The sequence below is a fragment of the Eucyclogobius newberryi genome, unplaced genomic scaffold (genome assembly GCF_026437365.1).
Source record: "Eucyclogobius newberryi isolate DKJ021-1_F unplaced genomic scaffold, fEucNew1.0.hap1 SCAF_12, whole genome shotgun sequence".
NCBI lineage: Eukaryota > Metazoa > Chordata > Actinopteri > Gobiiformes > Gobiidae > Eucyclogobius > Eucyclogobius newberryi.
Genome location: NW_027315746.1, coordinates 11,770,598 through 11,798,383, shown reverse-complemented (window position 1 = coordinate 11,798,383; position 27,786 = coordinate 11,770,598). Strand labels below are relative to the sequence as shown.

The following is a 27,786-nucleotide window of genomic DNA, read 5'->3' as shown; positions in this document are numbered from 1 at the left end:
TTTAATAAAAATATGCTTTAATATGTATCAAACAAGACAAATTAGCACAGCATAATTCAAGTATAGGCAGGGCCGGCCCCAGCACATTTGGTGCCCTAGGCGTGCTACTCCCCTGGCGTTTTTTTTTTTTTTTTTTTATCCAGAGGGGGGCGCCCCCCCCCGCAGTGCCGCCCCAGGCACCCGCCTATACGGCCTAGTGGAAGGGCCGGCCCTGAGTATAGGCACTGCAGCATTACAGAGAAATGTATTTACATTAAAGATTTAACTATATTAACAATTCTTTTAATTCTCTTATCCTACATGTTACTGTAAAAATTGTAAATACAGTTAATTCAATCAAATATGCAGAAAAACAATAAATCTAATATTTTCTTAATAATCTAATTAAAAATGCGATTTAGTAATATTTTGCAATTGACAAAAATAATTCTTTCAGAGGGGGGAAAGTAAATATATTTGTTTTATATTCTTCAAGTTAAGCTTCAGTGTCTAACCCTAACCTCAACGTCAATCTTTTCATAAATTAGTTTATTAAATTTACATTTAACAATTATATCAAGGTAACTACATCATATGATAATCTACTAATAATACCTTTGCAAGAACATCTTTTCATCACAGATTTATAATTGGTTCTGTGTTATTTTCTGCACTGTTTTCAGTTTCCTCTTCAGTCTCCCCTTTCTCTATGAGGGTTTTGGTGTCGACCACGTCCGGCTGCGAGCGCTCGGTGTACAGCGGGTTTACAAACGTGGGTAAGGAGTTTGGAGACCTCTTGTAGTAGAAAATGGCGGCCGCGACTAAACCAGAGACGACCAGGATCACCAGGACGACGGCCAAGGTGCGGTGGGTCCGACTCTTGGACTCCTGAGGGCCCAGTGGTTCTGTGCACAGGGAAAAAAGGCAAGAATTAAACTTCAATAGACCGTGTTGGAGATAGGGATGTATGGACACAAACAAATATCTCAAATTAGAGCTGGTCCATATGACAAAAAAAATGCATCTCCCACCTTTTTATAACTCACTAGCTTTTAACTCTCAGCTAAAATAAATACAATAAAATACAATAAAATAACATTAAAATAATAAAAAAATAAAATAAATGAATGAATGAATGAAAAAATACTAATAATAATAACAAAAAAGGAGGAAAATGTAAATGTGATCCTATTTTGTCAGTTTAGATCATGATTATTACAGTAATATGTCCCTTAGCCTGAAAGGAGTTGCTTCACCCTTCGGAGTTCCAGCTGAGTCCTTGTGCCCTCTAGTGGCCTTTTGTACAATCAACATTAAGGCGGCAGATATAATAACATATACCAAATATTCAACGTGATACAAGACAAAAGAAAATCATTGAAAAAGTCAAAAGTTGAATACAAAATAAATAACGCACCTGCTTTGCCATCAACACTGGGTATTACTGAAAAGAGAAGAAACAATGACATTTTTAGTACAACGTTCTACAGCCATCGACGTATTCATCATTTATCTGCCTTGATTGAACAGTTTAGTCACTGTACCTTTAGCGGCCTTGCAGATGAAGGCTCGGTCGTGCCATCTCCTTCCTGTGTTCCACTTTCCATCGGCCGACTGAATCTCTCCGTAGTCAGAGCGCGGCTGATCATCAGCCCAGTTTGTGTAATCCATCACTTTCTTGTCCAACCACTGCCACGTCCCTGAGACAACACCAGTCATTGTAGAAAAAGCTTCAGTTGTAGTCATCTGGACTCAGTTTGAAAAAATAGACGTTTCGACTCTCATCCAAGAGTCATTGTCAATAACAGAATTTAGGTCGAGAACTCCGATATTAATACTGTTCTGTGGTAAGACCCGCCCATTGGGAGGAGCCTTCCTGAAGTAGAAAGAGTTGTTTGTTTCAACAGAAACTCCCCCTTGTATCTACCGAGCTAGCCTATTCAGAATCTTAATGGGCTATTAGAAACCTCTTTGTCTTTGTGAGACCCTGGCTCAACCACCCTGAGTACCTGATTAGCATCTGAATGTCCTTTACCTTTCCAGGGGTTCAGAATCCCATTATAAATAACAGGAAGATGAAATCTAAGCCCTCCATTTCTGTTTAAAGAAGGTCTTTCTTTTTTAACAAAAATAGCTTCCTTGACTCCTCTTTCAAACCATCTTTTCTCCCTGCTTAAAACCTTCACCTCACCGTCTTCAAACGAGTGATTAGAGGCTTCAAGATGGAGATGCACGGCGCTCTGAGGTCCTGAACTAGTATTTCTTCTGTGCTGATAAAGCCTCTTGTGTAGAGGCTGTTTCGTCTCACCTATGTAACGTTCTTTACAACTTTCTTCACTGCATTGGATCGAATAAACTACATTGCTCTGTTTTTGAGTCGGCAACTTGTCCTTAGGGTGAACCAGTTTTTGTCTTAAAGTGTTTCCTGGTTTAAAATAAACAGGGACTTCGTGTTGTCTAAAAATTCTCTGCAGTTTTTCCGACAGGCCAGACACATAAGGGATAGAGACACCCTTCCTTCTCTGTTCAGTTTCCCTTTTGTCCTGCTTCTTGGTTCTCTTCACTCTGTTGAGAGCCCAAGCGGGGTAACCACAGGCTGAGAGGGCATTTCGGACATGTTTTTCCTCTTTCTTCTTGCCCTCTGAGCTGGTGGGCACACCTTGAGCTCTGTGTTGTAAGGGTCTGTGGTAAGACCCGCCCATTGGGAGGAGCCTTCCTGAAGTAGAAAGAGTTGTTTGTTTCAACAGAAACTCCCCCTTGTATCTACCGAGCTAGCCTATTCAGAATCTTAATAGGCTATTAGTCTCCCCTTTGTCTTTGTGAGACCCTGGCTCACCCACCCTGAGTACCTGATTAGCATCTAAATGTCCTGGTCCTGGTCCTCTACCTCTCCAGGGGTTCAGTATACCATTATAGATACCAGGAAGATTGAATCTTAACCCTCCATTTCTGTTTAAAGAAGGTCTTTCTTTTTTAACAAAAATAGCTTCCTTAACGCCTCTTTCAAACCATCTTTTCTCCCTGCTGCCAGTTTACACTCGTAACACTTTAAGACAAAAACTGGTTCATCCTAAGGACAAGTTGCCGACTCAAAAACAGAGCAATGTAGTTTATTCGATCCAATGCAGTGAAGAAAGTTGTAAAGAACGTTACATAGGTGAGACGAAACAGCCTCTGCACAAGAGGCTTTATCAGCACAGAAGAAACACAAGTTCAGGACCTCAGAGCGCCGTGCATCTCCATCTTGAAGCCTCTAATCACTCGTTTGAAGACGGTGATGTGAAGGTTTTAAGCAGGGAGAAAAGATGGTTTGAAAGAGGAGTTAAGGAAGCTATTTTTGTTAAAAAAGAAAGACCTTCTTTAAACAGAAATGGAGGGTTAAGATTCAATCTTCCTGGTATCTATAATGGTATACTGAACCCCTGGAAAGGTAGAGGACCAGGACCAGGACATTTAGATGCTAATCATGTACTCAGGGTGGGTGAGCCAGGGTCTCACAAAGACAAAGGGGAGACTAATAGCCCATTAAAAGTCTGAATAGGCTCAGTAGATACAAGCGGGGTGAGTTTCTGTTGAAACTCTTTCCACTTCAGGAAGGCTCCGCCCAATGGGCTGGACTTACTACAGAATAGTACAAATATTGGAGTTCTCGACCAAAATTCAATTATTGACAATGACTCTTGGATGAGAGTCGAAACGTCAATTTTTTTTTTCTAACTGAGTCCAGATGACTACAACTGAAGCTTTTTCTACAATGTACACAGGATTGAAAAACCAGATTAACAAATCAGTTATTTATATAATTGTCAACTAATTTAGTAATCAGATAATCTTGAACTGGAGTTTACACAGAAGAAAACATGCACTATGTCGAGATAAAAAGTTGACGAAGACAGACCAGTAACTACATCAAAATGAAACAAAACAAACATGTACGTCAGGGTTTTGGATAGAAACTGCAGAGGGTAAAAACTGAGTTAGCCCCGATGGCACATGTACCACAGTTTGAGAAATACACAAAAATGAATACAAAAATTGTTGTCAAAATGAAAACAGCAAATTACAACCCGATTTTCATTTCAAACTCTATGGAAAGTCAATGTAAATATCTAATAAATATCTTGTACCTTTGTGACTTTTGAAGAGGCCGACCCAGAAGGAGCTGTGCGCGTCCTTAAACACTTTCACATTTGTTTCGATAAATTCCTGCTCAGCCGGATCTTCAATACTCGCCAGCGTCCCACCTGCAGCACGGAAATATGTGGCCATAAATGATGATGAATAACACATGATCTGCACTATATTACATTTGATAGTGATAAGTTGAAACAAATTTAAATTGACTTAAAAGCATTAAATTCAACAGAAAAGTAAGTAATTTGAAATCTAGTCTTAAAGGTGGAATGGACGATTTTTTTCAGCAAATTTTTTTATCATATTTCCTCGTGGCGTGGATAAATCATTAGTCCTGCCAAGTATCAATCATAAAACGCACCTATGCGGTTCGTCCCCACGTTTCCGCGTGCCTAAGCGCATGGATCTATCATAATATAGTTCCCTCAGTGTACGGGGCAAAATAAAGACGGAGAAAGACAGTTCGAGCTGACGCAGAAGTGGACAGAAATCTACGGGAGACGAGAGATGCGATGCGCTCCGTTGCGCTAATAAACAAACGCACGTGTGTTGTATCAGTCCACACGGGGGAGTGCGCATGTGCACTTCCGCCTGCGTTCTCAAATCGCCGAAAAATCGCCCATTGCGCCTTTAAATGCTTGTAGTTTTTGTAGTAATTTACATTTATACATTTGTCAGAATACACATAATTTCAATGTTAGTGATCTTATTCTGCCCCGCCCACTTTTCCCTATTTTTCCCATGTATTGGCACTTTCGCTGTAATCGCACTTACGCTTTGGTTTAAATGGAGAACGAGGGAAAGGTCTTGCAGATAAAATATGCTATAAATTAGATAGATTTGTGTAAAATGTCCAATGTTCACGTGACCAACAAGTCATCAATGCGCCCATTTCCTGTGCGACCCGAAAACGGCTGTGTGTGTAGAATTTATTCCCTCTCTAAGTTGCAGCTTTAACTAATACAACCGGAAGAAGGATTATGTCAGATGGCGGCGCTCAGTCGGACTTCTGGAATAAGGAGAATAGCAACAAAAAACAAAAAAAAGTGTTTTGTTTTATTTTTCTTATGATAGCAGCATTACATTTTACAATAAATTATCTTTAATTTATATTTATCATATGCTGCATCGCTCCAGGTTTGTTAAAGTGAAATTTGAGACCTTTTAAAGACTTTTTTTATGCAGCCTAAAATGCATAAGACAGGTTGGACTATATATTTCATTAAAACAAACATGACAACAATGAGAACATGATTATGTTTAAGATCTAAGAAATGGTGTACATTTCTTTTTATCAGTTTGATAAATCTAAATTGATTAAGTTTATCATGTTGCTTTCTGGCTGGACATGAGCAGCAGATGTGACCTAGTATTTCCACAACTGTTACCCGGCAAGACAAGACACAATAGATTTCACAACTAACTATCTAACATTAAATTGTCAGATAAAGGTGCCAGTTGCGTGTAAACTAGGGCTGGGTATTGCCAAGACCCTCACGATACGATACGTATCCCGATACATTTTTTAAAAAGGGTCTTAAAAATGTACCAAATGGGTAATGTTTTTACTCTGAATAAGAAAATTTATGAAATTTCATGTTTTTCCACAAAACACTTAATTATAAATCCATTATACTCTAATAACTTCATACATCCAACCAACTGATCCAAATAGAAATATAAGGAACACATTCTAGTAAAGTATTGCATGTTTCTTGCCAAACAATTAGCATGGTCTGAACATGCTGCAGCAGCATCTTCTGCACAGATCAGCTTCTGATCAGGTCCACAGCTCCTTCTCCTCAAATCGGCCGAGAGGAGCGCAGCACAAACAGCAGATCAAAAGTACTATTTCACTTCGTTTAAAGCCTAAAGGCCACAAAAATCTAAAAACTCAGTATCGATACGGAGTCCGTGACGATATATTGCCGTATCAATATTTTGAACACAGCCCTAGTGTAAACTGTCCCTTTTCTTCACAGACTTCAACTTGACCGATGTAAAACTATAATAAATATTTAGCACAGGTTCAATCCCACCAAATTAAGTAATAATTAGAAAAAGACGAGAACCTGCCATATGCACTTTAGGCAGCACAGAAAAAAGCCTTTAAAAGGTCTTGAATTTGACTAGACCAAACCTGGAATGATGCATCAAACGATGAATATAATTGAAATATACTGTATTGGACTATAAGTTGTTGTTGTTCTCACCTTGTCTGGCGCAGTTGCTTGCGGCGTCGGCCCACTCTACCTCCGCAGACACAAACAGGTAACAGTGGCCTTTGTATGGGATCCAGGAGTGACTCTGTCTGTAATCCACCTCTGTCTCCTCAGGACAAACACCCGGGTATTCTGAGGAATGGGTCGGAGCCACATCTGGAAATAACAGGATTAAATCTAAATGTTTACTGCAGAGGTATTTGTAAATGCAATGAAAGGAATCTACATGTTCTCATTTACAAACAAGAGGAACATACCGTATTTTCCGGACTATAAGTCGCACCATAGTTTTGGCCGGGGTGCGACTTATACTTATATTTATACTTATATACTTATACTCCGGAGCGAGTTATATGTGATATTATTTGTTATTTTCACACTTGCAACCGCATTTCATACTCCAGTGCGACTTATATATGTTTTCTTCTTCTCTATTATGCATTTTTTGGCTGGTGCGACTTATACCCCGGTGCGACTTATAGTCCGGACAATACGGTACACATAACTGCACACACGTGAACAATCAAATGACAGGAGATAAGAAGGAAGTGTGTGTTCTGAAAATACCATAATGTGTACATGTATTTTGTCTGTCTGATAATATTGATGCTCAAGCACATATATAGTTTTTTCTGCTGGACTCTACCTGTGGTCTGTAGACACACACTCTTCATGGTTGTGTTGCAGAAAGCAGTCTTCCACTTTCCATCCACGTCCATGTAAACACAGGGTTTGTCCTGCTGAGGCTCGCCCTCCGCCCAAGTCGCAAACTTCATGTACCAGCCATCAATGTATCTGTAAAAGCCGTTTGTCTACAAGAAAGGGAAAACATTGTAAAATATGCAGTACTACACTGAATATACGGACCAGAACATGTTAGAAATGTTAGAAAAAATTACCGTATTTTCCGGACTATAAGTTGCACCTTTTTTCATAGTTTTGACTGGGGTGCGACTTATACTTTTATTTATACATATATATTTATACTTATACTACGGAGTGACTTATATGAGATATTATTTGTTATTTTCACACTTGCAACCTTATGTCATACTCCAGTGCAACTTATTTATGTTTTTTTCTTTTCTATTATTCTTCTCTATCAATTTTTACAGGTGCGACTTATACTCCGATGCGACCTATAGTCCGGAATGTACGGTAGAAAGAAATGCTTAAATGAGCCTTTGGAAATCTTGTTGCACGAATCTTTTTCTATCCAGAGTCATCCTAATACTTTGTACCTGTTTATATTGTACCTATCCTAATAAATTCACAGTAATGACATGAACATACTTCATTGTCACCACATTTACTGCCACTATTACTGTTTCTACACAAACAACAACTCTAGGAATAAGTGTTTAAAAAAAAAAGTTATACTGGTTATTATGTATAATTCAGACTTTTTAAATGACTTTGGACACCTTAGTCTAGAATGAAACAAAACACAACTCTAAGTCTGTTAATGATAAGGATGTGTAGTATAATATAACTAGACAATTCTAATTTGATTGAGATGAGGTCTAATGTACCTGTTTTTTGTTGAGTCCGATCCACAGAGGAGCTTTGACTGTCATGGCCATCAGCTCCACAAAGGACTGGGTCCACTCGTTGCGCAGACTGGCCAGATTCGCCTGTTGCTTCTCACAGTTGGCTCTGGCGTCGTCCCAGGTCCGGTTTTGGGTAATCAATTTGATGCTGTCGTTTGCCAAACTTATATAAGTGTCTGGGAGGATCGTGTAGGGCTGCGACGGGTGTTTTTTAACTATAAAAGAAAAAATAATTATGGTTAAACAACAAGTGTTTTAAGTCTCGTCTTTAAGTTCCCTTTTTGCTTTTAACACCATATAAATTATGTGGCCCTGTGTTTTTATTATTTTGACTTATTTATTGCTGTTTTATGGTTTTATTGTTTTAGGAAGAGTGAGATCAAATTGAGCATTTATTATACCGTTTGTTGTTCTTTTATGTTTTGTGTCTGTGCAGCACTTTGTAAACTGTGTTTTCGTGATTGTTGCCTGTGTTTAATTCATAAAATGTCATATTTCACTTTTTTGTTTGTTCTGATTTTGGAATATCTATAGTCTATATGTCTATACGACAGGTTGGACTACACATTTCACTAAAACGTAGTGAACACAATTGTATTTGAGATTTTACTACATTATGCTTATTTGTCCCCAGTTTGACCATTTTTGTAAAGTTTATAATTCTGCTTCCTGGTTGGACATGGGCAACAAATTGGACATAAGTTGAGGTAATTCCACAACTGTTACAATACTGTAAACAAGAGCCAAAATCTATATATATTACACAGTAGTTATGGTTTAACAAACAATAATACCACATAACACCTGTTTTGCCCTGTTCTGTGTAATTGTTTTGCTAAAGATTGGTTTTAGCGCTTTTCTCCGTCTTTTATTTTGAAGGCTCAGTTTGAGACCGGAAGTTTACACCGAAAGTTGGCCATTTTGATTTTGCTCGTAGCAAGCACATGTAACCTAACACAGCTTATCCACAGCCATCTATCATATTGTTCATGCCTTTGACATCACTGTCTTTATACTCTGTTTTGGAAACGACATTAAACCGGAGCTATGGACGCTACATCCTGACTCTGACACTGTTTATTTCAAAAGGGGTTTGGCTACTGCTATAATTGTGTTGGATACACACAACGAGAGCAGGATAACGCCTCTAATTTGTTTGTTTGATCGTTAAACTGTCAGAAAAGTTTGTCATTTAAGAGTAAACTGTCTCTGGCACGTCCCATACTGATGACATCACAGAGGGATTCTATTCAACCACTTTTATTTTTCAAACAGGAGCTATCCTGTGGTAAATATTTAACCACTTGACCAGCCATATTTCCACTATTCATTATTTCATTTAACAATGTAAAATATGTCTGTACAGTTACACAGTTTGTCTCGAAACATATCAAATGTATTAGGTTTGGCCGAGGCTGGAGAGCCGCGGCACGGTCAAATGGCCACGCAGTTTCAGGTACCGCGGCATTTCCCTTATAGCTCGTTATTGCCTCATGGCTAACCCTGACCTTAACCTTAACCTGGCGCGGTCTAAAATGGCGTTAAAACGCGGTCAAATAGCGGCGCAGTTTCAGGAGTCGAGGCGCGCGGCCGACACAAAAATAACATGGCTTTTTCGGCCGCGCGCTGCGGCTCTGCAGACACTCCCATTAGGTTTAGGACCATTGCCATAGAAATTACCACCACCCCACAAGTCCGAAGGTTCACAAGTCTGAACCGTAACCTTAGTCCTAACCCAACCCTAACCCCTGACCTTCGGACTAGTGAACCTTCGGACTAGTGAACCTTCAGACTTGTGGGCAGCCACCCAACTACATTTTATAATCCTTTGAATGGAAAATTGTGCTGAAACTGTTGCGTAAAACAGGAAGCTGAAACCCATATTTACAAATAAAATAAAGCATATTGCTGCATTGCCATTTCTTTTGGAGTATTTATCTTTGTGCACGTCTCTTCACTCACCAAGCCCTCGAAGACAGATATATCCATTGGTGTCGTTGCAGGACTTCATCACCCATTTGCCAAAGGACATCGGGTTGCTGCTCAGAGCGACGCAGTCCTCCTGTTCACCCAGACACACAGTGTAAGATGAGTGCGGCTCAAAGCGAACGATGCCATGAATCAATGGAGAAAAACATCTACCTCATTCCATCTCTGATAGAAGCTTCCGGGTCTGCGTTTATTTTTCTGAAAAGACATATTTATTACTATGGGTTATTTTCTACACTGACTGGGATCGAAAGTTGTAAATTCAACAGATGAATTGACAAACTCCGCCATCTTTGTTTGTATATTCATGCTAAACTTACTGCTGCCACGTTGATTAATATGCACTGTCCTAATTTCAAAACAAAAAAACTCGAGTTGGTGCACCACTACCAGTAAATACATTCATCGCATTTTAGTATCAGAATAGTTTCGAATGCACACAAACTCAATCAGTTTACATTTCCGTTTACGTGGAGTGATGTCATAGTTGAAGTATCTATTTGAAAATTGTAAAAAAAAAAAAAAAAAGAAAATTGTCCCTTGACAGTGAAAAGTGTTGCATTGTTCTATTGTTTGTGTCGATTTTGTTCATGCGCCACATTCTGATTCACAACTAGGACCAAATCAAGACAAGTGTGCACGGGGCCGTACCGGGTAGCCCCAGTTGGTGTATTTCCTTGACTTTCCATCGGTCCAGTAAAACTCATCTTGTTTTATGCTGTTCAAACCGATCCAAAGGTCAGTGGATGTGGCTTCAGTCATTCTGGTGGTTAGGAAAACTGTACAAAAAGATAAACATTAGATCTCCAGAGTTATGTCACACTATTGTTTGTTTATTATTGACACATATTGTAAGGCAGTAGATTAATCATGTGATGAATATAATTATTTATAATTGTGCGAAGAGGAATGTAATGTTAATTTCAATAGAAAAACTGCGATTAACCTCAGAATATCAGAAAGTCTGAAAAATCAGCCCAGTTTGTGGACATTAACAGTTGTGTTTTACATGATGTGTTTATTTACTAGATTAGATCAGGAGATTAGGTCAGACACTTAACATTTTTCATTGACTTCAGGTTTTACTGGACAAATACTGTGCAAAAATGATGACTCCACATTTACAGATACACACTGTACCACAAATTATGCTTTTTGTGATGCTTAAACACAGTCTTATTTTGTTTATCCTTTTGCAAAATTGTTACTTATTTTATGTTATAACGACATAACACTGTTCTAATTTTGATGGGGTGTCAGCTAAACATTGAAATTGTGGTACATTGTGGTTCACTTCATTTTGCCTCCAGTCGTCTCAATTACAGCATTTTGAACATCTTGATGACAGCATTATAAAGGGTTTATACTCTTGTCACACCTTGAATATTTCTTGACGGGATCGAGGCCAGGTTCCCTTCTATAGACATGCAATGTCTTCTCGCATCTTCCCAAGTGGATTTCTTGTTATTTATGATGCTGTAACACTGCACACAAGAGTTACTCATTGTCACTCGTCATTTGTTACATTCTTTATACTTAACTTGACACTAATTCCTGACCTTTGAGTTGAACTGTGTCCATGTGGGTGGACAGCCTCCGGCCGGAGCCATTGTCGGAGCAACAGTTGTGTTGACTGGAGCGGACGAGCTTCGTTTGCAAATGGATTTTAACTCCGCTCCACAGTTGCAGTTACTCCAGAAACCTTGAAGTATATCTTGTTTACACAGTGTATTTGATATCAGTTTAAAATGACAAAAGGTGCTCATCACTTACCCATGAAATAAGTCATAACGACACACCTTTCGTCGATAGCATTTTCATTTGGTTGTTTGTCATCCCAGCTCAGAAACTCCACAGGGGTGTTATCCTTCCACCTGCAAACGGTCAAATACGATGTGAATTTAAAGACAAAATTCCTTATGTTTACATAGAAAATTTAAATTACCAAAATGAGCCGTCATAATCGACCGAAAGCCCAATAAAATAACGTCCGTAGCTTCTGGAAATCTGTTGAAAAAAAATTAGTTTGTACTTTATTCAGGTCAATGACATGACAATATCAGTCTCAACCTTTACCCATTTAAATAACTTAAAATATGATGCATTATTCAAGCTTTGGAACTCATTTAAAATACATTGGCACAGGTATTTCACTTTTTACAGTTATAACAGATACTATATGGAAAATGTAATAAAACTAATCAAGTCCCTGCAAAAAAATCAGGAGCTGTAATAAATAAAGAGCAGAATGAAACACTCAAATAGTTAGCTAGGATAATTTATGAGTTGTATGTGTTAATGTTACAACCCTCCACTGCTGAAATTTGAATATGCTAACAAAAATAACACAAAGTTTCCAGTTGGTTCCATTTTTCATTTACTGATTGTTTTTTTTATTGTGTTCATGTTATTCTTGTGTCACTTTGGTGGTTGTTTTTAAAGCACGTTATAAATCAAGTTGCATTAGCAGCTCAAAATCAGACAGTAACATTTCAAAGTTAGAAGACATGCTGTGCGCTGCGGTGAGCGGATGAGTCTGGTGAAAGTGAATTGAGAGGAGCCATTTAACCATGGCATTGAGAGTAAGGATAAAAAGCAGTGACGATTCAAAACAAAATATTCTATAATTTGAATTGTTGCCAGGGTGTTCCTCTTCTGATCTGAAGGTCGGCGGTTCAAATCCCGCTCCCAACACAAACGTCATCGGTGCGTGAACGGGCGAGCGGTTTCTTGGTGTAAAGCGTTTTGAAGGTGTATGTAAAGTCTATTTACAAAATAAATCACCTGACTGAAACCCATGAATAGAATTACCGTATTTTCCGGACTATAAGTCAAACCTTTTTTCATAGTTTTGGCTGGGGTGAGACATATACTTAAATACTCCAGAGCGACTGATATTATTTGTTATTTTCACACTTATATATATATATATATATATATATATATATATATATATATATATATATATATATATATATATATATATATATATATATATATATATATATATATATATATATATATATATATATATATATATATATATATATATATATATATATGTTTTTTTCTTCTCAGTTATGCATTTTCTGGCTGGTGCGACTTATACTCCGGTGCGACTTGTAGTCCGGAAAATACGGTACCACCAATTGATATAAAAAAATTCAAAATATACTGGAATATTACTGAAACGCAAGCGCAAAAAACAAACAAACAAACACACAGATATAGAAAAGGTTTAGCCTTATTAATCACCTCAAATACCCCTCGTTCTTATGTCTATCGGTGACGTTTGCCTTAGTCGAGTTCTTTCTCACCTGTTTCCATATGAAGACGTTCTCGGCTCGGCTGGTGATCGTGACCAGCTCTCCGTGCCTCTGCTTACAGAAGTTACTCGCCTCCTCCATGGCCATCGTTGCGCTGTTTATGTAATACTGATTCCCTCTCCACTCCAGCCAACCGTCGGCCGTCTTGTTAAACTCTGAGACAGAACGTGCCGCTCAGTATTTCAAAAGCGCATTCACTTTTACTTAAACACATGTATGCACTGATATTTGTTATTGTACTGAAGATATAATGTACAGAACTGGGCTTGAATACATTTATCTTGAATCAAAGTTGCAGTACCTAATTACTTCAGTAGGTCATGCTGTAAAAATCCCTGTCTGAATCTAATTTTATCACTCTCAAACCCGTAATACAGAGCCTGATATGTTGCTGGAATATGTTTCCCTTCACTTTATAAGAATGAGTTAGATACCGAAAAGAGGATACCGATTTCCTCTTTTTACTGCTTGAAAATAAAGTCCCCCAGTTTTCAATGTTGCAGGTAAAGGTGAAGTTAACAGTATAAAACATATATTTTTATCTTTATAACCTCCATGTCCTCCTTCACGACATCTATAAACCCGCTCCTTGAAACTTGAGTAAACCTTTAGGTAAAAATAAACGTGTTCTTACCTGACACGGTATTATTTCGAGGTGGTTTTGGAGTGACGCCTAAAAGAAAAGGAACACATTTGGTCAGAGAAGATGTTGGCTACAGTGTAAAACAGTCCTGTGTGTCATGAGGAACATTGATAAATATAGATTGATAAATGCTTATCCCCCTCATCATCATAATAAACTATTGACATTTTTATATTTGTTCCTAAAAACTGCAATACACAGGGCTTAACCATCTACATAATCTTTTCATAGCTGTGTGCGATGTTGGCCTAATGCAATTTTAACACAAAAAATCTATTTGAGAGGCTTGATAGCGCGGTATAAATTCTAGATCAGTGTCGTGAAGTAATGCACGTATCAAAATACATATTCGCAATGGTCAATGTGAGTAACTGTATTCTGGTCCAGTTATTCTTTTAATTGACATTATCCAAAACACAGTTACTTTCCGGCACATTATTAGTAAGACAAAAAGAGTTTGCTGTTTCTGTCTTTCACTCTAAAATATAATGCAACTATTCAGAATACAGTGTTCTGAACGGACCATGGAATAGAGGATATTTCAAAATACATTTAATTGTAGGCATTCAGTATTCGCTAACCAAAATCCCAACACTGTCCAAGATACAATTATTATTATTATTATTATGGCAAATCAAGACCCTTCTAAAACTATTCGAGAAAGGTCAAAATGTGTCCAAGATTTGTCCTGCTAAAATGAGTTTCCAGAAGCACAGTGCGACTTCGACATTGTTACGTCCCCGTTGTCGTGTACCTGTGCGGATCTGACAGAACCAGTCGTTGTAGCTGTCACAGTGAGCGTCGTTCCAGGAGCCCCTCTCGTCCCAGTGGTAAACCTTATACTCCACGCACGACTCAACGTTATTAAAGTTGTTTGGCTCTCCCTCCTCCCAGTGCAGGAAGTTCACCTACGCACACAACGGAAACAATCATTTTAATCACGGTTTAATTATTCAAAATTCAATTATTTGACTTGTTTCTATGTATTTAAACGATCTGACGAACGAACCGGGCTCCCGTCGCTCCAGACGTATCCGCTGTTCGCGTCAGGGACATGGAGACCGATCCAAGCTTTTCCGTGACTTTGGAAACACAACGCAGTCTCAGTTGAATACGTGATTTGTGAATGAACTAAAGAAGCAAACTGTGATATGCTCTCAATAGTTACCGGGCGATCCGCAGCTCGTCAACGCTGTGAAAGCTGAGCAGGTCTCCTCCGATGTCTCTGCAGTACTCTCGGGCCTCAAACCAGGTCTTTTCAAACGCTCTGGGCCCTGTGAAAAACTATAAGACAGACGCAAAAGTAAGCATCAGTAACAAGACATTATAGCTACGTTAAAACACAAGAATAGCAAGGAATATGCCGAATAATAAATGCATTGGTTTCTACGGAACTACAGTTAATTTTGCTGCATGTTTTGGTTTCATTTGGCTACATATGGGCTCTTTCACACTTGCACATTCACCACATCAAAACAGGACTAAATCAGGACTAAATCAAAACCCCAAAACTAAACCTGGACAGAATCAGGACTAAATAAGGACTAGAACAGGACCACATCAGGACTAACATGGGCTTAATTTAGGACCATATAATGACAAATGTGAACACAACTTTGATACATATAAACCTTTAAACACACCACTGCCTGGCCGCCAATGTTTCTGTCAAATATACATCAAAATGTATGATTCATGTAATTTATTTATGCTATTTATGTTCATGTGAAAGCCTTTAGATAAAGCGTTAAAATGTCTAGAAACTAGATTATTTGACTGGTTTGAATACTTTGTTATTTTAAGATTAATTATTTGCCAGTGATATAAGAAACTTGTATAAAGCTTTACAATAACTACACTTAAATTAGCCCTAATAAGGCATCAAAAGATTTAATTTATGACAAACTAATAGTTTATTAAGAAGGATTCAGGCTTAGTAACTACATAATTAATACCCCAACAATAACTCCTCAGCCTGGAACATTCTTAATAAACCATTTGTTCATTATGAATTCAGTCTTGTTTTATTAAGGTTAATTAACGTGTAGTTGTAATAAATTGGTACCACAACTTGTATAGTGTGAACTTACATCAATGGCAGAAAACCTCTAATCTGATGAAACAATAATCACGATTCACATGTCACAAAACATCCGGATATTGATGACAGTAACAATTTATTGTGATTTTGTCTTTGACTTTGGCAGTTATAAGTCATAAAATAAAACACTATTACTATAGACACTTTCTGGTATCGATACTGAATGATTCTCAGTGAAAATATTAAAATCATTTGTGAAAGTATTGATACTTTAGTAACACAGGGCAAATCCAGTTTCCACAAGGAATAAACCACTTCAGTCACTTCCTACAACTACAATAATTTAAAGTGGCCATTTTTTTTAACACTTGACAGAATGGGTGCATAGAGGTTCAGTGCTGCCCTCTACTGTCTTGGCACAATGCAACCTCATTAATATGAACAACGTCATTAAAATACCAATATCGGAGTATCGACCAGAGTATTGTGATATTTAGGTGAATCGATTTTTCAACACTGTCATATCAACACTATGAATAAAGCAAAAAAAGACAATATAAACAATAGCTGTAGATCAAACCTTAGCGCAGTAGTTTCTGGACGAGATCTTAACCCAGCCATCGGGGCATTTGGGCGGGGGCAGAGTGGGCGACGGCTGGGTGACTATAGCGCCCTCTGCCAGATGTTTACAGATGTATTTCTCTTTGTTGGTGCAGGGCAACAGGTCCCAGAGTCCAGCCATAACTCCTGTGGTCATCGCTACACACCCCTGCTGGTATCCTGGTCAAAACATTAGAATTAAGTGTTTCATTCTTTAAGTTAGTCAATTTTCACATAGAATGGATCACAAACTATAGAAAAAAGCCAACGTTACTGTGATTGTTTTAAGACGGTCTCACTTTAGAGCTCATTTTGTCTTTTTAGGCTTGATCTTTTGAATATGACGAGAAATGTATTGGGTTTATCAAATCAAATCAAATCAATTTATTTTTGTAAGGCCCAAAATCACAACAACAGTTGACTCTGAGGGCCACAGGGAGAAATGAATCAACAATGTCTGTGGTGGCGACACCACAGACATTGGTGGTTTATACATTTATACACGTTTATACAGGTGGTTTATACATCATTTTAAATTTTGTTTTCCCTTCCAAAACAGTGGGGGAAAAAAAAGTGGCAAAACCTGATATTTTGTATCTTAAGTATTCAATTTCCCTTTTAGTTTTATTTTAGTGTGTGTTTTTGTGTCGTACCTGGCATGTTCCTGTTCCAGTGAGTGAATTGAACTTGCTCGGTGTTCCGCCAGACGAAGCGATCGACGTCGCCCGTGTTGGAGAGGCCGATCCAGAAGTACTTCTCGGGCCGCATTCCCACCAAACTCACGAGGAACGCGTTGTCCACCCTGTAAAGCGAACAGACGGACGTGAACGCACGTCTGCAAGCGGGACACGGCCGCACTCGAAGGTGTGACGTGCTCTCTCACCCGTTCGACACGTCCGCCAGGTAAGAGCCGGACCCCTTGCAGTCCTCGGTGGCCTCGTCGAACGTTTTGGTGGCTGTTCCCACAAAGTAACAGTACGAGCCGTGCCTCTTCCAGCCCTGAGCCACAGTTTAAAAGCATTAAAAAACATTAAAAAAACATTAAAAAAACAAACAGAGACATCTTTTCTAAAGCTGCAGGACTCGGTTACTCACAGGTTTGCAGCCCACGTCCAAATTGATCTCTTCCCCCGTTTGCTCGGTGCTGCTCTGTTTCGAACAAATAAAACCGTGCTTTTCTTCACAGCTACGATCCGCCCAGTTTCCATTCTGATCGAGAAGGAAAAAAAGGCCATGTTTATATGATTAAATATGCAAAGATTACACCAAAAAACTGTGTTGATACTGTTCTGTATGAACTGTATAGAACATTTGTGTCCAACTGTTTTTGATGTTCTTTTTGTTGTTAAGTAAAGAGCTCATTTCCAGCCGTAAGAGAGGTTTTTGTTGCTGTATCAATGTTTAAATTGAAAACAAAATGTATACATTACATTTTCCAAGTATCAATAAGTTTAAAAATAACATAAATTACCACTAAAATCCCTGTGAACGAATTTTATCCAATAAGTGTATGTACAATATAATACTTTACTTTCCTGGTTAAATAACGGTCATTAAACAACTGCACAATGTAAACAACTGTTCACAAAATAGTGCTGCCAAAATAGGTCAAATATCGAGGCGGAAGCCACCAAATACAGTGTTTTCCGGACTATAAGTCGCACCTTTTTTCATAGTTATGGCCGGGTTGCGACTTATACTTATATTTATACTTATATACTTATACTCCGGAGCGACTTATATGTGACATTATTTGATATTTTCACACTTGCAACCGCATTTCATACTCCAGCAACTTATATATGTTTTTTCTTCTGCGCCTTATGCTCCGGTGCGACTTCCAGAAAATATGGTACATTCTTTATCACGCACTTTGGTCAACTGGAGTTGTTTTAAATGTGCTATGAACAGGTGGAGTTTAACGTGTAAATATATTTTGTGGGGCCCGTATCTTAAAGCAGTGAGTGTCCGGAGCCTGCACCTCTCCGGTCATGAGGGCGCAGTCTTCTGAGTCTTCGAACACAGAAGGTTCTCCGTACGTCCAGCTGCTGAAGGTCACCGCGCTCTGGTCGACCCACTCAAAAAAGCCCTCGGTCCTCCGGTCGTTCAGGCCGATCCACAGCTCGTCCGTCGCAGCTGCACAATCACATTTATACATACAGTAAGTTATATTTGTACGTGATTTTAATGTTCTATCTATCCTGTTCATAGTCCTCTTTTTTACATTTTTATGACACTTTTCATGGATTCCTTAAAAAAGTGAGTAAAGTTATTAAAAAGACTCAAGTGCTAACAGTGTAACATGGCCTAATAATGAGATTGCTCAGCAGTAATTGTTGAAGTGTAATGTAATTTATGTGTTAAAGCTTGGTAGAAAATAAAAAACTCTTTTACAAAAATTCATGTACATTTTATTGACCTGTAGAGTTTATATATTTGGATGCCTCATCACTTACTAATAATAAATATCCAGGTGTGCAACATCTGTGAATTTTAATTGGGATATTACTAATTTAAAATATGATCTAGTCACAGGTTCACTGCCTTATGTTTCACATCTAAAATTCAACTTATTAGTTATTAATTGATATAATAATTGAAAAACGTCTTAGCCCTTAGTTTTTGGACACGTAAAATTGTATTTCTTTAGCCCATGTAACAGTAGTTAATGTTACGTAATGTTATTATTTGTACTGTGACATGACGTGCTCACAGTTTACATGTAAAGTCATACACTCAATCAAGCGTGAATACTTCTATGTGTTGGACTGGTATACTGTGCCCCGCTCACCGTATCCGAGCTGGGAGAGGACAAAGCTTTGGTCCTCCACGTGTCGAATGCTCAGCAGGTCTCCGGTCTCTTTACGACACTCTTTCACAGCGTCGGACCAGGTTTTGGGCTCGCGGTGAAGGTGGAAGCAGTGGCCGCTGTAGGGAATCCAGGGACTCGCACAAAACCCCTGCTCAACTGTGGAGTATAGACAAAGTCACAACTAATACTGCAACTGCATCCACCAGTGCTTTTACTGGTACTACCACTACTACTGCCATTGCTACTGGCCTAAACAAGAATATCAGATAACAACGGTCCGGAAAAAACATGATCGTCACAGTTACATGACACCATTATATACATTTTTGTTCAAATTACTGTGTTTTGTGGTGGAAAAAAAGCTCTTTTCAGTTGCCAGTAAATTTTCCAGACTATAAGTCGCGCCTTTTCATTTTTTTTCCGGGTTGTGACTTATACTTATATTTATACTTATATACTTATACTCCGGAGCGACTTATATGTGATTTGTTATTTTCACACTTGCAACCGCATTTTATACTCTTATGTGACTTATAGTCTGGAAAATACGGTATCTATACCACTCTGCTCCGTGTTCACGTGACTTTTATTATTTGTTCATCCCTTGACTTCCAATCCTTTTCAAACATATATATTTGTAATAAAGTAATAATGTTATTGATTTGGTGCCAAATGCCTGAGGGGGAGACCACCTGACTCAGATAAAATAAAAAATAATTATACCGGTAACTACTACTAGGCTTACAACTACGTCAAATAATACAACCAGATTCTATATATATATATATATATATATATATATATATATATATATATATATATATATATATATATATATATATATATATATATATATATATATATATATATATATATATATATATATATATATATATATATATATATATATATATATACATATATACATACATACATACATACATACATACATACATACATACATACATACATACATACATACATACATACATACATACATACATACATACATACATACATACATACATACATACATACATACATACATACATACATACATATATATATATATATATATATATATCTATCTATCTATCTATCTATCTATCTATCTATCTATCTATCTATATATATATATATATATATATATATATATTTATTTATTTATTTATTTATTTATTTATTTATTTATAGTTAGTTTAAATGTCTGCTGCTACTACTACTGACTAACTACTACTAACAGTGTAATAATATTACGCTACTACTACTTTCACTTCCACATCCTCCTGATTTTATATAATTTTACAGAAATGAAATTGAGCCCGAGACTGAACCAAGTCTAAACCAGGACTAATCCAGGACTTGCACAAAATAACAACAACAACAACACATTGCCTCGCAGTAATCGTTTACCATCGAATGTTGGAGGTGGCGCTCCGTTCTTATAGCAGATGTAACCCAGCTGTTTCTCGCACGTCATGCTCTCCCACTTTTGTTCTTCAGAAGTGTCCAAAACCGCACAGTTGTGTCCAGGGTTTGGCTTTGGATGTCCTGAAGAAGACACAGTAAAAACAGCTCAGTATCTTGCACAAAGGCACTAAAATAACAATGGAACAGAGTTGGTCATTTTATTTTACAAGGTCAATCTATTTCTGAAGATAATTAAGAACAAATAAAAATGTAAGTAAAAAGTAAAAAAATAAGAAAAGTAAAGTAAAAAATAAATAAGGATTTTTCAGTTCTAAAAAATCTGCCTATTTTTTTTTTTTGGGGGGGGGGGTATTTCTTGTTGTGCGGCTGGAACAAGTCAATCGATTAATGGCAACTATTGTAAACTTGTCAATACATGGGATCCAACACATGCCATGAGCTGAGAAAGGGTGTTTTATGACTAAAATTGAGCTGTAATTCCACAAAAAGTATGTGTAAAATGTGTAATTTTAGTGCATTTGATTAAAACACTTTAGTCCATAAATGTCCTTGACCAGGATTCTGAAACAGCTTCCCTTCAACTAACCAATTGATCGAAGGAATAATCACTACACCAATGGATTAGCACAATGCTCATTAATTGCAGCCCTAGAATGCTTTAAATGATGTAGCCTAAATAACTGAAATGTATTAATAATAATAGATCAAGCAGCGTCAGTCAAAGGTTTGTACAATAAAACACGTGAATGACTCATACGTAATTTAAAAAAAAGTAATGTAAAAATGCAATTTAGTAAGTAATGCAGTAAGAAAATTTGATTAGAAAATACTAAATAAGCGTCACTTCTCTAAATGGACAGCAGAGGGCGCTGTTTTTCAACTCCCTCCAGATCAACAGTACTTGCATCGGTTTAACTTCAATATTATGAGTGTACAAACTTTAAATTGACATTGTAAATAAACCCACACGCATTGGTAAGTGTATTTAGCAAGTATTGGTCATCGAAAAGCAGAGGTTTGGCAGTTTCAGTGCAATACACCACAAATCTACCAACAAAACCCTGATAAACTTTGGTTTAGTCGTGGTTGTTCAAACGCTGAACCGTGTCTCACCCGCGGACCACCGGAGGTATCTGAAGGGTTGTCCGTCCGTCCACTGCCACCCGTGTTCAGGATTCTGGACCAGACCGACCCAGACTTTGGCCCTTTTGGAGCCGAGAAGAACTGCGTGGAAGGAGATGAAGGAGAGGAAAGAAAATAGGTAAAATAACAGTTTTACACCTGCTTTTCTCCGACATTCAACACGCAAACCACACTTGACGTGAAAATGTCAACCTTGCCCTACTCTCAATGTCTAAGGCTCAAATGAAAGCTCGAAAGAAGCCGAATTAAATGGTGAAAACCGTTTTCCAATATCTTTAAAGAGTAAAATGGTGGAATAATTTGAAATGTCCTCATTATTCGGTATTTTCTGCCGACTATGTGCCGGTGATATCTGATAGTTCTGTCACGGAAATATATCTCTCCTCCATTTGCCACCGACAATTGGCTTTCCTTACCCTTCTTTAGCTAAAATATGGCTCTTTTTAGAACGATATTGGCTCTATTTTCAGTCATCTGGAGGCTACGTTTTCCCAATTAGCCAATAAAAACAGCACTTACAGCCAGGCTCATTTGAATATTCGCTTAGACCAATCAAAACGAGCGTACTTGTTGGGGTCAAGAAAACTTAAAACGGGATTCCAATATGGCGAAAACCTCATTAAAAGAGCGTGGTAGAGGACAAACATTTTATTCCTGTTAGTTAGTTTTGCCAAAAAACACACATTACATTCTTAAATTGCACTGGATTGTCTCCATGCTTATTTGGTCCAACCATATTGGAGACTTCCGTGAGCCACCTGGTGTCTGATCTAAACCCAACCAAAACCCAAGATGGCGGCGCCCTTGTCACATCGCTACTTTTATCGATGTATACACTGTATCGCAGTTTTTGAGTTATAGGATAATTAAAATTACATGTAAACAACAAAACATGTGATTTATTCCTGCTCATGGTCCCTTTGCTTACTCACATCAGAGTACTCTCATGTAAATCATGAAATCAGATAATGATCAGATTTTAGTGTGCATGTGAACTAGCCACAACAATACTCGCACAATAGTTCTCTCAGTAGGAATTTTCACATGTGGTAATTATTTAAAAAGGTGCATTTTAGTAGATTTCTTTGCTTTGTTCAGAATGTTTCACAGTATGGCATTAAACATAGTATTTCAAGCAGGTCAGATCTGTGGAGAGGTGACCTTATAAGAATTTAATAACTGGGTATTGTGCGCCTGTAATTGAATACATGCGTGTTAGTCGGGGTTAAACCCTAATTGTGTAACATTCCAAACAAAGCTGCTTTGTCTGGAATTTGTCTGGAACTGCTTAGCACTAACAGAATTAGTTCATCTTTAGTGGTTGAACCGCCGTAAATGTACCGGTTGTATTGCTCCAAAACAGATTTTAACAATGGAGAAGCGGAGTCTTTAGTTCCTCAACTGTCTGGATTACACAATCAGATCTGTTGATTTACTTTTTCAGGAAACAGAAGAACAAGAAGACGAGATGTGAAGGTTTTGTTGTTTTTATGTTAATAATAATAATAATAATAATAATAATAATAACTTTTATTTATATAGCGCTTTTCAGTTGTCTCAATTCAGTTCTTTCTTATTAGATATAAAAGCCATATCATACATTCATTATATCTTTAAACTCATGGGCCTGGACCAAATCTCTCATGGTAGAATAGTTTTGTTTTGAATGTGCAAACGGCATTATATACAGTATATAAGTTATTTTTAAAGGGACCAACAACACAAAAAAATATACATTAATTAATTATCAACAACAACAACAACAACAACAACTGCTTTTTAAAGTGATTGTGGCTCAAATGTGCTATAAATGGCAAAAATATGATTCTCGATTTTTTTATTTAATGTTATCTTACAATAAACATGACTTTCAATATTAATTTCTTGAACATTCACAAGATAGACTTTTAATCATTGTCATTTAACACAAAAATAGCACTATTTCTTCCTCCAAAATTTGAACGATTAAAAAGACCCTTCGACGATTAGCCACGACACTGAATCTCAAACTCGTTTAAAAATGTATAAATTGCCACGCCTGAATTGTATATTAGTGTAGTGCAGTGTAGGCCAGACAGTGAAATTGTAAAAATGTAAACACTTGTACATGACTGTCCGGCAGGGGCCTTACCTGACACAAACGCCTGCTCGTTGGGGTCCCTGATGCTGAGCAGAGACGCACTTTGTTGTGCGCAGCTGGTTTGAGCTTGGGCCCAGGTCAACGCAGACTCCAAGTTTATCTGGTAATACGCTCCTGATGCTATGTTCCTGGCCCAGTGCTCATTAGCTACAGCAAAACATCACAGAACAATAAGCCAGAGTTATAGTGACATAATAAGTACTAAATTGTGATACCAGAATAATAGTAAAACTAATCACATATAAAAATCTGCTTCAGTAAATGTATTGAAGTACATACTTTTACATCAACACATGTATAAAGTATTGTGTAAACTGTAAAGTATTGTGTAAAGAATTTCACGCAACTATTAAAGAGTGAATCCTCTGAAATACTGTAAGCGTCACTTCTCTAAATAAACAGAAGAGAGCGCCAATTTTCACCTCCCTGAAGATCAACAACACTTCAGCATCAGTTTAACTTTAATATTATGAGTGTGTAAACTTTAAATCGACTTTATAAATAAATCGACATGTATTGGCAAGTGTATTAAGAAAGTGTAGTCTTGAATCCTGAATGTTTTGTCATTTTCTCAACTATATAACTTTTAAAGCCAAAACTGTAACTTAAAAAACCCTCTCTCAAATGTAGTGAAGTAAAAGTATCCACTGTAAAATGTGGTGGCTGCCCACAAGTTCACTAGTCCGGACCTGAACCTTCGGACGTGTGAACCTTCAGACTTGTGGGGTGGAACCTAAAATGTAGCTAAGTCAAGTACAGATAACTAAACATGTACTTTAGCACTTTCCACCACTAGAATTGAATGATGTGAAGCTTAAACTCACACGTGGTTGGACAGAATCCCCACTGTTCGCGTTCATGTCTGGTCCTGATGGCACACCACGGCCTCTTGGTGGGCTGGTCGTACGCGGTGCAGTCTCCAAACCAGCGGTCTTTGTACTGGAAGGGGAACATGCAGGGTTTCCCAAATGCATTCCCCCCGATGGTGTACAGCACTGGAGCAGGGAAACAAAGAGTCTAAGGTCCAAGTGCAGTCACATTTCTAAAAACAGCTTGATGCTCAACTTTAACACCACAATGATGATTTAAAAAAAAACACTCTTAGACAATAGAATGTTATTTGGAATACACAGATTAATTGTCTTTTCTGGCATATTACCATGTTATTTTAAACCAGTTCAAATTTAAAAAAAAATCATTGAAGGCCCAATTTTGTCCTTTTCAATTGTTTTAAGTCACTATTGATACTATGCTCATAAAATAATCTAGTTTTGATAGTAGTTTTGGTATTGATTAGTATTTGGTTATTGATTAGTTTGGCAACCCTAGATTAGGTACATGGATCTTAAAGAAACAAATATTTTAATAATATTGCAAATGATATTTATTGATTAAATATAGGAATTGCAAGCTGGAAAATGCACTTGTTATACTGAATAATGTAGTTGTAATGTGTGCTCTGATATGGAGGTATGATCTTCAAACACTTTCAACTCTAGTGTTTAATTTCCAGTTTTTATTCACTCAATTATTTTTCTATATACAAACCATGTACAAATTAAAATTAGGTATAATTTTATTGTTTGATATTATAAACAAAGTGACAGGTAAGACATTTGAGGGCGTTGGGAGAGAAACAAAAAAGACAGATTTTATATGTATTTATCTATTTAGATTTTATTAAGACATTAAGCCTGCAAAGTATGTTGCAAAAATATAAAAATGCAATACTTGCTAATTCAAGAATATTGCAAGAAACTAAATTTACCCCTCTTATGCTTATTCTTGTGCATTTGAATGAAATGTGTCACAATTTTCCACATTAAGCCTTATTTTGATCTTGTTCAAAGATGTATATTGACACAGTATGACAAGTAAATTGGTGCAAGCACCGTTTGTTTGCATTTAAACAAAGGGAGTGCATAGCCAAAAAGCATATTACTATGCGATCAAACACATTTCCTCCGTGCAGCATCTTTTACTTCATACTATGGGTGTAACTAACAATTATTTCATCACACGACTAGTGAGTAAATAATATTTTTGATTAGTCGACTAGTGAAACAATTCTATTTTTTTAACCGGATAAAGGTAAAATAAGTTATCTGAAGGCTTCAAGACAGTCAATATGAAAAAATAAAGTATGTTATTGCTAAAAATCAGACAGTTTTTTCCACCTCGTTTTGATAATTCCTCTTTTCATGTTCATAATACATCTTTGTGCATGTGTTTCAACATCTGTATGGTCCAGATTAGTCCTAATTATCCCGATTAATGGTTGCAGTCCTCCTCTGTACCTCTTTCAGTCCTGGTGCAGGCTCCACTGCTGGTCCCGACGATGGTGAAGTGGTTGTTGGGCCCCACGTTGCGGGATAGGGCCACGCTTTCGTCCGCCTGCACCTCCACATACAGCCGCTGGCCTTTCAGAGCCAGCAGCGTGTTGTTGTGGCACTCCCACTTCTGCAGCTCGCTCCGATCGTCGCAGTCGTAGAAGTTGACCTCGCTGCCCGCGCTCTTGCCCTGGACCCCGAGGCACTTCTTGGTGGCAACCACGAAGAGCCGGTCCCCTGACGTCCAGCGCACCTCCAAGCACCTCGCGGACTTTTTGACCAGACAGAAACCGGTGGCTTTGTTGGTAAGTGTGAATGGAGAATCTTCAAGAGAACAATAGAAAACCAAAACTTTATTTGAATATCAAAGGTTTTTTATGGTTGATTAGTTCATTGACAGACAGCTATAATGAGCTGGGTTGATAAAACGAGGTGTGTTTATGCCATTAAGAAGATAACAAAAATACATTGCCACCTTAGAGTCTATGGATTTAAGTTCAAATAAACAGACTTAAGTAAATGTGTAGAAAAATATCAATGAATCAGCAAAGCCAATTCTTGTTATCGTTCTTGATTATTACTGGCCATTTAGAAACCTGATTAAAAATGTGTATCTAAAATAAACACACACACAGTATAACTATATCAACCAATAAGAGGAATATTTACATTTAGGGATGGGCGATGATGATGAGCTCAATGACTATATTCAGACCATGCTATTGCAGTCCATCAGAAATGTGTTTAGGGTTGAAGTATTGCATAAAACATGATAAAAAGTGCAGGAATATCACATTATTCTATTTATTTTAAAGCTTTTATGGTAAGTTTGTTATATGTTGTATTCTTAGACAGCTTTTTTGCAGCCTTTTAACCGTTCTTATTAGAGACAATTTGCTCAATATTCAAATGTTGCATATCTCCAAGACAACACTTTTGATATTATACTTTTTTCTATACATTTCCCAGTTTTTCTAACATACAGCCCTTGACAGAGTAGCACAACTGAATAATAATTAAAAAAAATCATGGTGATGTATAGTTTGCTCTGTATGTGAATGTGATAGAAAATGCTATAACTGAGGGAAAAATGTACTGATGATTGATATTCTATTATAAAGATAGAACATTCTATGGCTGGAGACAATATTTCGAGGCCTAGAACCAATCCAAATGCATGAACCTGTAGAAAAGATGATATAAATGGTCTATGTAGCTGGGACCGTGCAGACTATCCCATACAAAAGAGAAGAAAACAAATGTTATCGGAGCATACTGTACCGTTTGTGCACTCAGCGGATGGGATTAAAACCGTTAGAGCAGCCAGAGTTATCCACAGGTCCCGCGCTCTCTGGATAAGCCCCATGGTGGTCAGTGCACGTGGTCAGTGCATTGCAGGCAGAAGACTTATGAGGCCGATCATCTCAGAGGCACACGCTTAAAATG

At 37.6% G+C, this 27,786-nt stretch overlaps 1 protein-coding gene across 1 annotated transcript; it reads right to left on the bottom strand.

Annotated features, from left to right (window-relative positions):
- mrc1b (mannose receptor, C type 1b) lies at nt 1-27,786 on the bottom strand. Its single transcript, XM_072440814.1, has 31 exons — nt 27,622-27,786; nt 26,308-26,664; nt 24,835-25,005; nt 24,002-24,157; nt 21,841-21,951; nt 20,710-20,847; nt 19,276-19,452; nt 18,466-18,620; nt 17,580-17,693; nt 17,368-17,483; nt 17,138-17,286; nt 16,465-16,664; nt 15,012-15,127; nt 14,853-14,925; nt 14,598-14,751; nt 13,835-13,873; nt 13,192-13,355; nt 11,820-11,881; nt 11,648-11,748; nt 11,434-11,576; nt 11,253-11,358; nt 10,526-10,653; nt 10,028-10,072; nt 9,848-9,947; nt 7,868-8,100; nt 6,982-7,147; nt 6,327-6,491; nt 4,107-4,223; nt 1,524-1,679; nt 1,397-1,423; nt 1-884 (listed from the first exon to the last, which is right to left on the bottom strand). The coding sequence occupies exons 1-31, from the start codon at nt 27,704-27,706 to the stop codon at nt 616-618; spliced, it is 4,293 nt and encodes a 1,430-aa protein (XP_072296915.1). The 5' UTR covers nt 27,707-27,786; the 3' UTR covers nt 1-615.

Coding starts and splice junctions, on each gene's coding strand:
- mrc1b (XM_072440814.1), bottom strand. CDS start 27,706: ATGGGGCTTATCCAGAGAGCGCGGGACCTGTGGATAACTCTGGCTGCT. Junction 16,665..17,137: donor CTGGAACAGGAACATGCCAG/GTACGACACAAA, acceptor TGTTTTGACCAG/GATACCAGCAGGGGTGTGTA. Junction 9,948..10,027: donor TCTATCAGAGATGGAATGAG/GTAGATGTTTTT, acceptor CTGGGTGAACAG/GAGGACTGCGTCGCTCTGAG.